The following is a 13581-nucleotide window of genomic DNA, read 5'->3' on the forward strand; positions in this document are numbered from 1 at the left end:
CGCACACGACAGAACAGCCTCTGGTGCGGTCCGCCTGCTCTTTATTGTGGCTTCCCAGGGTCTCACGCTAACCCGAACCCTCACACGCGCGGCGCAGGAGCACCAGTTCGCCCCCTGCCCCAGTCCTCTCGGCTCTGAGCGCTTCGGGTGTTTCCGCCGTTTGCCCTTTGGGGCCGTGGGCGCCGCCGGGCTCTGCTCCCTGGGGCAGCAGACGGAAGTGCCGTGCGGGCTCGTCCATCCTAAAGGCCTCCCCTCGGGCTCTTCTTGGCCTGGAAGGAAAAGGGTTTGCTGTGAACGGGACTGAGATGAGGCTGCGGAGTAAGGAAACCGCCCACCAAACGCTGTCTGCAGCCACTACCTTCCCGAGAGCCTGGCCACCGGCGCCGGGGACAGGGATGCCTAGCAGGGGGCGTGGGCGCTCCCAGCTGCCACGGGCCACGCTCCACCTGCTCCAGACGGGCGCCCCCAAAGCCACGCCCCCTGGACCAGGCCCTGTGCAGATGCCGCGGCCCGGACACCCCGGGCCGGTGCTCCGAGGCAGCAGAGCTGCTTACAGAGAAGGCTGCAGCCAAGCGCTGAACACTCGCCCGAGACAGGGCTCCCGGGACGCGCTGGACGGGAGCCCGCCGCCCTTTCTGCCTCTCACGCTGCTCCCAAGTGCCGTGGAGTCCGGCAGAAGGGGCACGTCTGTGAGAGAAACACTCAGGTCAGGCACTAGTCCCCGAGCCTGTCCTCTTCCGTCACGCTGGCGCCTGGAACAGCTCCCGAGCGTGGGGCACCGAGTGTGGGGACCTCTGCGGGACCAGAGCAAAGGCGAGTGCAGACGCCTGGAACGGGGAACTGCCCAGCACAGAAGGCCGTCCCGAACACCTGTAAGTATCACGGCCGGTCCTCGTCTCACACCTAAGTTCTTCCAAGCAGTGACCCCTGTGCTCTGGGGAGGGCTGTACCACGAGAAGCCACCGAGACGACAGGTGGGACCCTGGATGAATGACCCACGTCAGACCTGTGGCTGGTGACAAGGGCTGACCAGGGATGGGGGCAGGACAAGCCCAGAGCGAGCGGCCGTTATGATCACAGGGAGGTCCCCGGGGAAGGCAGCACGAGCCCTGTCCGCTGTCCTCTCCCTGGAGGAGTGGCCAAGCCGCGGGAAGCCGGTCTGCTCGGGGACCCTGGAATGCTGGGAAATGGCCTCAGCAGCCCTAATTCCTGCTCACCCAACTGCCCCGTCTGTGGTCCAGGTCTCTCCCCAGCAGCTCCGGAGAACATCACGGCCCAACCCCGACCCAACGCAGGGGGCACCAGCCCAGGACCCGCGCGGCAGGCAGGCAGCCCCTCCTCACGCCCTCTGGCCCCCCGCCCGGCTCCCTGCGTGCGTCTGCAGCTCCTCCGACGCGACCTGCCGCACCCTTCAGGAAGACGTGCGGGCGCTAGGTCTTCCCTCGCGCGGGGCTGGTGACCTTCAGACTCACGGCTCCCACCTGACCCCTGGGATCACCAAACGCCTCGGAAACAGAAGGGACGAGCCGCTGAGCGCGCAGAGTCCCAACCAAGAGAGGCGCCGACGGGTGCCACCACGGCGCCCTCCGGGGCCCAGCAGAGTGACCTGCGCGTGCCCCTGGGGCTGTCGGGGCAGCGACGTCCTCCGCGGGCTTCGGGGCTGCAGCCGCGCGCCCAGCACACCCGTGCGGCGCTCAGCGCCCGCGAAGCGAAGACCGCGGGTGCGGGGCGCCCGGGGCTCCTCTGGACACCACGGGCTCCAGGCGCTCTCCGCGCGCGCCCCGCACCGGCATCCGCGCGCGGGGGCTGCCGTCCGCCTCCCACGACAGGCGCGGGCACACGAGGTCCGGCGCCCGACGCCCGGCCAGGGAAGGCAGGCCTGCGGGCCCCCGCGCGGCGGTCGGGGAGGCAGAGGACCGGGGCGAGCCCACCTACCGCGGCGGCGAAGCAGCTCCGCAGGGCCTCGAACTCCCGCGCGCACAGATCCTTCGTCAGGCGGCCGCCGGGGGTCGTGGACGCCTGCACGCACCTGCCGTAGGCCGCGGCCTGTGGGCGGGCGGGGACGGGCGAGGATCGCGGAGGCCCCGCGCCCGCCCGTCTCCCGGGGCAGACCCCGCGCCCCGCCGGTCACCGCCCTGCCCGCGCGGGCCCTCCCCGTCCCGTAGGCACTGCCCCGCCCGGCAGCTCCTCACCTCGGCCCCACAGGCTGCGAGGCGCTCGGGGAAGGCGCGGAGGCGGCTTCGCACGCGCCCCCACACCGCTCCGTTCCCCGACATGAGCGGTTCCTCCCGGCACCTCTGGGCGCCGCCATCTTGGGCCCGTCCTCTTCCGGCGTCCGGCGGCTCGATAGGCGCGCCTTCCGCCCGCAACCGTCCCTGCGGTTCTTGATTGGCCAGGCTTCAGTGCCCGCCCCTTTTCCGGGGCGGTGTCGGGTCTGGCCGAGCTCTGCAAGTGGCTCTTGGATTTGTCTGTCTTGGATTGGGACTTCAGATTGGCTCAGGCTCAAGTTATCTGTCGGCTCGGCGCAGGGCCCCGCCCTGCGCGAGCGATTGGCCATCTGGGCCAGGCGCGCGCGCTGATTGGAGGGGGTCCGGGACCGTGGCCGCGGGCGGGGCCGGACGGTGACCGGCAACATGGCGGCCGCGCCGCTGCTGCGGGACCGTCTGAGCTTCCTGCAGCGGGTAAGTGCGGGCGACCGCGGCTCCGCCCTGCGCCCGCTCGGCCCCCGTCGGGGCGTCCTCCGGGGCTCGGCGACCCCGCCGCTCCCCTCGGCCCTCTCCGCCTCCACGGCCGCGGCGTGGGCAGGGTCCGAGCCACGCGGGACGGTGCGGCCGCGGGGCCAGAACCGAGCGGGAGCGGCGGCCGGAGGCCCGGGGTCTGGCTTCCTGGTTTTGCGGAAGCGCAGCCCCGGGGAGCGGCCCCGCCGGACCTGCGCCGGGCGTGTCCGCGCCGGGAGGACCGAGGGGCAGCGGGCTGGGCAGCTGGGTGCGGGTCAGGGCCCGTCCCGCGCCGGCCCGGGGGCAGCTCCCGGGGACGGCCTCGGGGCCTCGACCATCGGCCCTGCCCTGCAGAGACCGGGGTGACGGTCGCGCGCGCGGGGGCCTGCGCCTCGCGCCGGGACGAGGCCGGTTGGCGGCGGCCCGCGGCGCTCCCCGGCGCTGTCCGCGGGGCCGGGCCGTCCGCTCCCGCTCTGGGCCGCGCGCCTCACGCTTCCCCGGGCCTCTGCGGCTCCCCCTTGGCGGGCTGGTGCGTGAGGAGGGCACGTCCGCAGCCTCCCGCGCTTTCCACGCACCTGTTCGGGGCTCGGGACAGCGGCCGTGGCTGTCCCCAGTAAGCGCAGTGCGGGCGCTGCTCGGGCCGCGGGCCCCGGAGGCTTCCGTCCCGCCCGCGCCCCGCGGCGGCCGGGTGGGGACCGGCCTTGCTTCCGTCCCGCCGCGCGCTCAGGGGCTCTCGCTCCCTCCCAGCTCCCGGTCCTGCTGAAGGGAACGTCCGACGACGATGTCCCGTGTCCCGGCTACTTGTTCGAGGAGATCGCTAGTATCCTTCCTTGTGCCCACACGCGGGGCCCCGGCCCGTCCTCTACCCTGGAGACTAGTGTGGGGCCCGAAGCCACATTAGGACGCCCCCGGGGTTCAGGAGGTCCCCAAGCCCCGAGCTCTGGAAACCAGGGCCGGGTGGTGTTGGTGGGAGGGCTCCTGGGAAGCCCGGTGGCGGGAAGGCCGGGTTCTCTCCCCAGCCAGGCCCTAGCGTGGCCCGGGCTCGGCGCGCTCCGTCCCTAACCCAAGCACCTCCCAGAGATCTCCCACGAGTCCCTGGGCAGCAGCCAGTGCCTCCTGGAGTACCTTCTGAACCGTCTGCACAGCGGCTCCGGCCGCGTGAAGCTCAAGGTGAGCCCCTGCGCGGCCCCCGCAGACCCTCCCCGGGGTCGGGGCCCCAGCACCCGCCAGTGGCTGGCGGGGCAGGAGGCCGCAGCAGGACGAGTGCCGGCTGCCCCCGCCCCCCCCCCCCCCCCCCCGTGACTGCCCTCCGGTGCTGCCCCCGTGACTGCCCTCCAGGTGCTGAAGATCCTGCTCCACCTGTGTGCCCACGGCTCCGCGGCGTCCCTGCTTATCCTCAAACGCAACCCGGCTTTCATCCAGGAAGCCGCAGGTACTGGGGGCCGGGGGCCGGGCAGCCAGGGTCCCCCCTACCCCACACAGCTCAAGCCTTCTCGCCTGCACCCCATGCCCCAGCTGCCACCTTCTCTGTCCCGCGCCTTCCCCTTCTGGCCATCACGGCAGCACGGGGCACAGTGGCCCGTTTCTGCCCGCATGCCCGGCCACGCCTTGGCGGCCCAGAGCTGTTTTGCCTGTTCTGGGGCCTGGCACACCACAGGGGATCAGCACCGCCTCCCGGTGTCACGGGCTCGGTCTCCTCCCCAGGGCCCGGGACGGGGAGCACCGTGAGCTTCTGCTTCAGGAGGTCTGTGGGAGGCCATCAGGGAGGTGGGGCTCGGGCCTGTTGGGGTCTAAATGCATGTCTCACCGCCACCCCCGCTCAGGCCGGGCGCTGTCACGTGTCTTGTTCCTTAAGCAGGACCTGGGGGGATGCGGCCTGAGACCTTCCCCTCCGTTAAGGCAGGAGCCCTGGGTGGTCTTGGGGACACAGACCCCAGCACATGGCCTGAATGAATCGAAGTGAGAGCCTTGCCCACCGAGCAGTCCACGAGAGGGAGCACCAGGGAGGGGGACTGAGTTGCTCTGGGCCACCTGGTGCTCACAGGGGACCCTCAGCAGTTAGGGAGCACGTCCTACCTGCCAGGTGCTGGGGTACACCCCCGCCCCGAAACCACTGTCGGCCCTTCACTGAAGGCAGGGCTGGGTGCGGGTAGGTGCTTGGCGCCCGAGAGAGCATCACCGCACAAAACCAGACACTGCCCCAGGGGTCCGTCAGGGCTCGTCCTGGTCCCAGCGAGCTCCCGAGAACTAGCGCACAGAAACAGCACACTCCGGGATTCTCGCCAGCTGGTGGGTCCCAGCGGAGTGCACCGTGGCCCGTGCGAGTCATCACCTGGGCCCTGCACCCCCGGAGCATGGGTAGAGCGGCTCGGTGGGGCCGGTGGGGGTGGGCAGACCGCGGTTCTCTGTTGGCACCACGGTCTCTCTCCACGGGGCGACTAGCACGTAGCAGCCTCGGTCCACCGTGCTCTTAGCGTCGACCCCGTGGGACCGTGGGACCGTGCCACTGGCCGTGGGGAGGTGGGGCTGGGCCAGCGGTGGCTCTGGGGCAGGGGAGCCGCGGAGGACCGCCTTGGCTCACACAGGAGGGGCCAGGTGCTGTCCCTTGTCCACTGGTGGCTCAGTTTCCGGCCGCCAGTCTCGGCTGGGCCCAGGGGCTGATATGTGCACACGCTGGGCCGCCTGCCAGGGCGGAGACGGGCAGCACCAGGCCGGTGTGGACTGTTTGTGACAGAGGAGACAGGGGGAGCCTGGGGTGGTTTAATTTTTTCTAAGAAAATTTCGTTTGCTGCGGCTGGTGCTTCTGGGAAGGCAGAGCTTGGAGGCCGTGATGAAGACCGGTTCGACCCTTGAGCCCGGGGGGACCTGCAGGGCTGGAATTGGATGGGACTCACTGGTGTTCTCTCCGGGTGGACAGTGGGTCGAGGGAGGTGGTTAGGCCGCCAGTGCAGCGGCTCCGCTGAGAGCGACAGCAGTGGGGTCGGGGAGAGGGGCCCCCGTGCTGCGCTCTGCAGGTTGCAACGCGGGCCTGGCTGCTGTGTGCATGTGCGAGGGGGCGGCCGGGGCCGCGGGTGTGTGGCCTCCGTGGGCCAGGAAGGTGATGTGGCTCTGAGAAGAAGCCTGGGGCAGTGGGTTCTGAAGAAGGGGCTCTGGGAGCTCCCAGGCTTGGACCAAGGAGCAGCAGTATTCTGGGGAGTGGCGGGTTCCCCAGGCTGGTGGCTGCCGTAGGGACCAGGAAGCCGTGTCACTGTAGGGACTTGGACCAGGAAGCCGCATCACGTGGGGGACTTGAGGACAGACCTGAGCTTTGGGAAGCTTATCGGACCCTGGGTGTGCAGGGTCACCTGCCAGGGCTCAGAGCTCTAGGGACCAATGGGGGGTGGCCTGGGCTGGGATGGGCTGCGGCTCAGTGTCCTGGGGGCCAGCCACTCAGCCCTGTCACTCTGGCTCTGCCCATAGTGTTCTCAGGGCCCCCGGATCCTCTCCATGGGAACAGCTTGTCCCAGAAGGTGCGCGCGGCTGCCCAGGTGAGTCCAGGACTCAGGTCAGCCCCAGGACAGCTCGTCCTCCCACCACCCGGGGCCCTGGCTCTGCTCCTGCTGTGGGACCAGATCGGGGCTGGTCCTCAGAGAACCATGGGGACGGGGGACAGCAGCCAGACCCCATGCACTGAGCGCCCTTCTCCTCGTCTAGGACTTGGGGAGCGCCCTGTTCTCTGACAGCGTGTCGCCTCCACCTCCCTCCCAGCCGCCCAGGGCCCTGCCTCCAGCGGGTAGGCGACTGTGTCCATCCCTGCCCCCGAGTCTTCCCTCTGGGGTCCCTCGGGGTCCCTCGGGATCCCTCCTCCCCACCTGACGTCCTTGGCTGCCCTGAGCAGGGCTGGGGGTGGGTGGCCACACTTGAGGCTGACGTGGGCCTCGTCCACAGGCATGGGCTCGCAGTCCAGACCCCAGAGCGCCCTCCAGGGCTTCGGCTACAGCAAGGAACGGGGCCACGTGGGTGAGTGCTGCGGGGGCTCTCGGGTGCAGGGTGCCTGGCAGCTTGGGCCTGCTGAGGCATGGAGGGTGGTCTTGCTGGGCTGCTGTACCTGGCGTCCATGGTCTTCTCTGCCCAGGCCTGCGGGGCAAGGAGGCAGGGCGGGTCTGCGCCAGCAGGCAAGACGTCAGGCCGAGCCTCCGTCGCATGTGTGGGCGCCCAGCCCTTGGCTCCTTCAAGGGCCGGAGGACACAGGGTGCTGGGCCTGGCGGGGACAGAGGCGACCCCGAGTGGGGGTGGTGCTGTTTGGGGTGGAAGCTGTGGTGGCCCACGTGCTACCCTTTCTTGTCCCGGGGTTCAGACTCCCCCCAGCGCTTGGGAAGCCTGATGTCAGACCTGCTTGGAGGTCTTGTCTCTTCCTGACACGGGGGTGACGGGGTTGGTCGCGGTGGGGCATTCGCGTGGGCCAGGGCCCGAGCCGCCGTGACGCTTGTGAGTTCCAGCACGAGCAGCACCTTGTCCCCTGCTCCCACACAGGTTGAGGGGACTGAGGGCCGTGGTTCTGCTGTAAGCTGTGGAGCACCCGGGCTCCATCGGGCCTGGGGATACACTGAAGCAGAATTCCCCAGGGAAGCGTCCGGAAGGCCCCAGATCCCCTGCATAGCCTCTCCTCTGTAACTTCAGCTCAGGTCTCCACCTTTTGATCCCTGAGCGGGAGCAGGGCAGCCCTCAGGAAATGTGGGCGAGCACGGGGGGACAGGACCGAGAAGGGCCGTCCCCCTCCTCCTCTCCCTCTGCTGCAGGCTCTGCGGGCGAAGCCTTCCTCTCCACCATCCAGAAGGCTGCAGAGGTGGTGGCCAACGCTGTGCGTCCTGGGCCCGAGAGCCCCCGCACCCAGAGCTCCCTACCGCGGGGAGATGCCTACCAGCCGGCCGTGACACTTTCAGCCAGCCACGGGGGCCCGGGTGCTGGGAAGCCGCTCTCTGGTGCCCTCCCGGGTGCCCGAGGAAGTGGTGAGACTCCTTTGGGGGGTCTGGCTTTTCCTGGCCTCCTGGGGTCTGGGTGAGCCGGCCTTCCCTGTCCACTGAGCGGAGAGAGGGGACAATGGGGTGCGGAGAGCGAGACCCCTTTATTAGTGAGAGCCACGGGTTCCCAGCTCCGGGAGGGGCAGTCGAGGTGGGGGCTGTGGAAGGTGCCCGGCGTGGAGCGGGGACTCTGCTGTGCCAATCTGGCTAAGACTCGGGCAGCACGTGACCCGATGCTCCTAAGGGCATGTGCCCCCCCCCGCAGAGCCTCCCACTGGCCTGCCACGTGTTTGCCGTGGTCTCTGCGGTGGCTTCCCTGTCACACAAAGGTTATGCACAGCATGTAGATGCTGCTTTGCCAGTCTCTTGCCGGGAGCTCCGGTGTTACAGTCCCAAAGCGGGTGGGGCTCCTAGAGCCCCTTGAGCCCCTCCCCCCACTCAGATACAGACCCGGGACCCCAGCCCAGTTGCTGCTGGTTCAGCCGGGACAGCAGGGGTGCACGGCCAGGGCCAGCATCCACGTCTACTCCCCCAGCGTCCACCCCGGGGAGTAGACAGCGGCACCAGGGGTCACAGCCGGGTATGTGTCCAGGAATGTCATTGGGACAAGGGTCAGTGTGATCGGTCCCTCTGCCTGTAGCAGAGCCTTCTGGGAGCTTTGCTGTCTGGAAGGGCAGCGTCAGGACTCCCTGAGAATTGAGTGCCGCCCTGTTGGGCCCTGCACCTCCTGCCATGGGCCAGCACTCCTCCAGCCTCGGGTGCCCGGCGCTGCTGGGTCTGCGTGAGCTGGCTCGAGGGCAGGCATGTCCCAGGCTGGCGGTCCCCACCCTGAGCCACCCATGTGAGGGGTGCCCCCCTCTGTCCCACATCACCTCATGCCGGGTGTTTATCTGGAGCTCAGGCCCTTCCCTGGGTTTCCTGGTCCAGGTGCCCGGGAGGGACGTGTGAGGCAGGTCAGAGGCCGCCCGATCTCACCCCCAGTCCCGTCTCGCACAGTCCTGAGACCCCAGCCTGGGCAGGCTGGAGGGGGCTGGGACGAGCCAGACAGCAGCTCCAGCTCGCAGACGTCCTCCCGGGACAGCGGAGAGCCGAGCAAGGCCTCGGACTCAGGCAGTCGGTCTGGCAGTGACAGCCCCTCGGCGGCCAGCCAGGCACCCAGCGACCTGGCAGAGCGGTGAGTGGGCACCATAGGGCCAACATGGTCCTTTACTGGGTCCCGGCCCGCAGGGAGTCCTGGCCTGGAGGGGTCTCCTTCCGATCCGGACCGCTGTGCCCACAACAGGGTGGAGGCCGTGTCCCCGAGTGACTGCCGGCAGGAGCGGAGCCTGGTCCAGACTGTGACGCGTGGGCCACGTGCCTTTCTGAGCCGAGAGGAGGCCCAATGCTTCATCAAAGAGTCAGTCCCCTGCCATTCCCCGCTCCCGGCCCCCGGCCCCGAGCCCCCCGGCCCCGCGCCCCACCTTCTGGCTGCCCCCCTGCAGGTGTGGGCTGCTCAACTGTGAGGCTGTGCTGGAGCTGCTGACCCGCCGCCTGGACGGGACCAGCGAGTGCGTGCAGATGGTGAGGCCCTGCCCATGGTGGGTGCGGATGGGGGTGGGGGGGCGGGCGAGGGTAGCCGGTCACCTCCTCACTGGGGGTCTGACCTGGGCAGGAGGGGAAGTGAGCCCAGGACTCCAGGGTGGCCTGCCTGCCCCAGGGCTTCCCCGCCTGGGAGCCGCAGCTGGGCCAGGAGGAGGGGAGCTGGCCAGATGGCCCTGGGTCCTGGGGGGGGGACCGTGCTGACCTTCTGTGTGCCTGGCAGAGAGCGCTGGGCGCCATTGCATCTCTGGGGCACACCGACCTGCTCTCCCAGGAGCACATCCTGCTTCTCACCCGGCCGCGGCTACAGGAGCTCAGTGCGGGCAGCCCGGGACCTGTGACCAACAAGGCCACCAAGGTGGGCGGCAGCCGGGGCGCAGAGGGCGGGTAAGGGGGTGCCTCGGCAGCCCCACTCCTGTCCTGGGCAGCCTGTCCCAGCTGCTCCTTGCTGTGTGGACAGCTCGCGCCCTTAGAGCGGCAGCTGGGCTTCCCGGCTCTTGGCACTCCAAGCTCCCCAGCCTCTTCCGGTGCCTGGAACCTGCCCGTTCACCTGTCCATTCACCTGCCTTACTGCTTAGCGGCTCTGCTGGGCACGCAGCCCGCCTCCCACTGGGTTCGGTTCGCGGCCGGCCTTCTGCGGGAAGCCCTCCTTGCTTGCTCCTGTTCTCCGCCCTGGGTCACAGGTCACGGGTCCATGCTTGGCTTCCAGACCCCTCCCTGGCTCCTGGAGGGCAGAAATGGTTTTGTTCTCCCAGAGTCCTTTTTCCACTGAAGCCTGAATGGTGTGCAAGGCACTTGACTCTCTGGGGAGCTTCTGGGCAGCACCCCTGCAGCCAGGCCCCGGCTGCTGCTCTGCCTGTTGGCGTCTCTGGCTTCTCCATTGCTCTGTGGCCCCAGAACACTCAGACCTGGAGTTGCTGGCCTTCAGCAAAGAATCAGTGACCCAGCAACATCTGAGTCCCAGTCATAGTGGGGTTTGTGGGGACGAGAAGGCAGGAGGAAGCCTTGTGTGTAGCAGTGGGGAAGGGCATCTGTGTCGGGCTGGCGTGGCGCCCAACGGGACCGCCTCTCCCCGAGCTGGCTCCGCGCAGCGAGTTCGCTGATGGGGGAAGTGTCGGTTGTGTCGGCAGGCCATGTGTGGGTGCAGAGGGCATGGCCGGTGTTGGAGCAGGTGGGGGACAGCAGCAGGAGGAGGAGGCCTGGGTGGGCAGCCGAGCGGCCTGCTCTCAGGACTGGAGTGCTTGGGAGGGGTGTCTCTGTGCCCCAGGGGTGCACGGGATCCCTCAGCCAGTCCCCTTTCCTTCATGTCCAGATCCTGAGGCACTTCGAAGCCTCCTGCCGACAGCGGCCCCCAGCCCGGAGGCCCCCGGCTGAGCTGGGCCCCGCTGCTGCCCCCATGGGCCCGTCTGACCTGCTGACCGATGCTGTGCCTTTTGCTGGGAGCCAAGCCTTCCTGCGGCCCCTGAGCCCCACCCTCCTGTCGCCCAAGAGCTCCGCGCGGTCCCCTCCCTCGGATGGCTCCTCCCTCTCAGTTCACGGGGAGTCTGGGGAGGCGGAGACCAGACTGAAAGGTCCCAGAGAGCAGGGGGCCCCCTCTGAGTGGAGCCCATTGGGCACAGGCTCCCCAAAAGGATCACCAGCACTTAGCCGGGAGCCCGGCCACGGCCTGCAGAGCCCGGCGGCCAGTGGTGGCTGTAGCTCCTTGTTCGTCGGAATGGAGCTGGTGGCTTGTCCCCGCCTGGTGGGGGCCGGGACTACCACAGGAGAGGCCCCCCAGGCCCCGCGGACGTTGTCACAGAAGGTGGCAGCGAGAGAGCCTCCTGGCCCAGAGTCGTCCGCTTTCCCGTTTCTAAACTCATGACCTGGCCGGCCTGGGCTGCACATGGGGTCCTCACTGCCCCTGCCCTGTAACTCCCAGGACCCCGTGACTTCGTACTGCCCTGTTTGCACACAGTCCCCATGTCCCACTGAAGAGAGGTTCCCCTTGGGCGTCTGCTATGGACCCTGCTCGCCCTCTGGCTGCTTCCTGTCGCTCGCAGAAGACGTGGGGCTGGCGGCTCGCGAGCCAGTCTGAGCCACTGGTCAAGCCTGGGTGATGCGCCAGGCAGAGCCAGGCAGCACGTGCAAAGGAGTCCACAGGGGCCAGCTCCCAACCCAAAGACCGGCTCCCCGATTTCCTGCAGAGGAACATGGACGCCCTCACACACGGGCCCTTCTTGTGAGCGTGGTGGCCGCACAGGGAGAGCCGTGTGGGGTTCTAGGCAGAAGTAGATGCGGAGCAGCTTGTCAGATGGGCGGCTGGGGTGTGGACGCTGGGTCTCCCGGCACGCAGCCATCTGCCTGGGGGGTTAGTCCCGTCTGTTTGGCCCCATCTGCCGACGGGCCCTGCTCCCTGCGGCCAGAGGGAAGGGAAAGGGGAGCTGTGGGGCAGAGGGCACAGCAGGGCCTGCCTGGAGGGGACAGGAGGGGACCCTGCCTGGGTCCTCAGAGCACACTCAGGCACATGGAGAGGAGGGGCCGGCTCCTCTGTGGGGGCCGCGTCGGGTGGGGGAACAGCCCAGGCCACAGCCCTTGCCACGCTGCTACTGCTTCCAAGTGACCGCAGAGGAGGGCCTGGTGCTGCCTCAGTTTCCATCACATGTCTCCTGTGCCGGAGGCCAGCTGTTTGGACTCGGATCCCTGGAGAGCAGGCAGGCTTACAGCAGACCCTCGGCGATGCCGGACCTCAAGGTCCCCTGGAGACCCGCACCTGCCTCCCAGAAACAAGGATTCGTGTGGGTTTGGAACCACCGCTTGGCTCTTTATTTCTGAACTCAGACCCCTGCCCCTGTGGGGTTATAAGCAGGCGGGTGCTGTCTGTGATGTCCGGTCACTCAATGAGCCACGTGTGGCTGCTTCCCACTGACTGCCCGGGGAGGTCACGACACCTAAACGTCCTAAGTAAACGCTGGTGTGCACCCGGAGCTGCCTGGCCTTGTTACTCCTGCCCGGGGCGCATGCGTGGGAAACGGCATTAAGGAGGCTGCACGTAGAGGACCCCCCCCCCCCCCCCCCCCCGTGCCCGACAGGAGGACAGATTCCTTCTTCCTTAAGTGCTGGGGGCGACTCGCAGGTCGGAGTTCTGGTTCTTTAATGTTAATGGCGAGGTTTCAACTATGAAATGAAGTTTCTGTCGCCTGTGAAGGGCCCTTCAGGTTATCGTCCCATGTGAAGGTCAGGAGCTTGTCCTCCAGGGAGTTGGTCTGTCGCACAGACGCTGTCTGTAGGGTCTGTAATGATGTTCCATCCTTATTCCTCATGTTGATGACTTTTTCCCACTCTTGGGTAGTCTGGTTAGAAGGTAATATTTTTTTCAAGAACAAAACCTTTGTATTACTTTTTCCTACCTTTTTTATGTTTTGTATTTCATTGCTGTCTACATTTTCTTTCCTACTGTTTTGGATTTTTTCTTTTTTTTCTGGTTTCTTTAAAGTGGAAGCTTAGATCATTGATCTGAGACCTTTATTTTTCTTTTTTTTTTTTTTTCAAGATTTTAATTACTTATTTGACAGAGAATGCAAGTAGGCAGAGCAGCAGGGAGAGGGAGATGCAGGCCTCCCACTGAGCACGTAGCCCGATGCAGGGCTCTGGGATCATGGCCTGAGCCAAAGGCAGCCACTCAACCGACTGAGCCACCCAGGCACCCCAATACCTTTATTATTTTTCTAACATTGGAAATATTAATGCTACAAGTTTTTCCCAAGACACTGCTTTGATTACATCCCATGAATTTCGATAGTTTTATTATTTTTTGAAGGATTTTTATTTATTTTAAACATAGAGCAAGGGGAGGAGCAGGAGGAGAGGGACAGGCGGACTCTGCTCAGTCCCACGACCCTGAGATCATGACCTGAGCTGAAATCCAGAGTCGGACAATTAACCAACCGAGCCACCAGGAGTGCTCGATAATAGTTTAATTTTCACTTGTTCAGGATATTTTCTAATTCACCTTGAAATGTCTTTTTGTCTACTGGGTTGTTAAATGTGTTTTTTCCCGTTATGCTTTTAATTCTGATATAGTAAGAACATTTTTTCTATAACTTCAGTTCTATTGTTCAAGATTTGAAACTTTTGTTGAAGTTTGTTTCATGGCCCAGAATATATAGTCAGTCTCGAGGACTGTTCCATGTGTATGTGGTCTAGAGAGCTACCGACCAATATCCTTCATCAGCCTCTGAGTATCAATCTGTAATTCATCAAACTAACATTTGTGAAGAAAAATCACATTTTATGCAGAAAATGCCAGA

The 13581-nt window shown here is 66.2% G+C and overlaps 2 protein-coding genes across 6 annotated transcripts; one reads left to right on the plus strand and one right to left on the minus strand.

The window, feature by feature from the left end:
* Positions 1 to 24: 24 nt before the first annotated feature.
* Positions 25 to 2650, minus strand: NDUFAF8 (NADH:ubiquinone oxidoreductase complex assembly factor 8). Of its 3 annotated transcripts, XM_059150153.1 has the most exons (4): positions 2193 to 2351; positions 1936 to 2046; positions 555 to 687; positions 25 to 269 (listed from the first exon to the last, which is right to left on the minus strand). In XM_059150153.1, the coding sequence occupies exons 1-3, from the start codon at positions 2274 to 2276 to the stop codon at positions 643 to 645; spliced, it is 240 nt and encodes a 79-aa protein (XP_059006136.1). In that variant the 5' UTR covers positions 2277 to 2351; the 3' UTR covers positions 25 to 269; positions 555 to 642. The 3 variants fall into 3 exon arrangements, with proteins under 3 accessions (XP_059006136.1, XP_059006137.1, XP_059006135.1); XM_059150154.1 differs by lacking the exon at positions 555 to 687; XM_059150152.1 differs by lacking the exons at positions 555 to 687; positions 1936 to 2046 and having other exon boundaries at positions 2193 to 2650.
* On the plus strand, positions 2573 to 12258 carry TEPSIN (TEPSIN adaptor related protein complex 4 accessory protein). Of its 3 annotated transcripts, none has more exons than XM_059150148.1 (13): positions 2573 to 2681; positions 3465 to 3537; positions 3796 to 3887; positions 4056 to 4149; positions 6177 to 6244; positions 6411 to 6489; positions 6645 to 6716; positions 7496 to 7705; positions 8645 to 8891; positions 9000 to 9113; positions 9199 to 9277; positions 9519 to 9653; positions 10608 to 12258. In XM_059150148.1, exons 1-13 carry the CDS (start codon positions 2634 to 2636, stop codon positions 11154 to 11156), a joined length of 1860 nt encoding a protein of 619 aa, XP_059006131.1. In that variant the 5' UTR covers positions 2573 to 2633; the 3' UTR covers positions 11157 to 12258. The 3 variants fall into 3 exon arrangements, with proteins under 3 accessions (XP_059006131.1, XP_059006133.1, XP_059006132.1); XM_059150149.1 differs by having other exon boundaries at positions 2574 to 2681; positions 8714 to 8891; XM_059150150.1 differs by lacking the exon at positions 6645 to 6716.
* Positions 12259 to 13581: the final 1323 nt, after the last annotated feature.

Source organism: Mustela lutreola, chromosome 15 (genome assembly GCF_030435805.1).
Source record: "Mustela lutreola isolate mMusLut2 chromosome 15, mMusLut2.pri, whole genome shotgun sequence".
NCBI lineage: Eukaryota > Metazoa > Chordata > Mammalia > Carnivora > Mustelidae > Mustela > Mustela lutreola.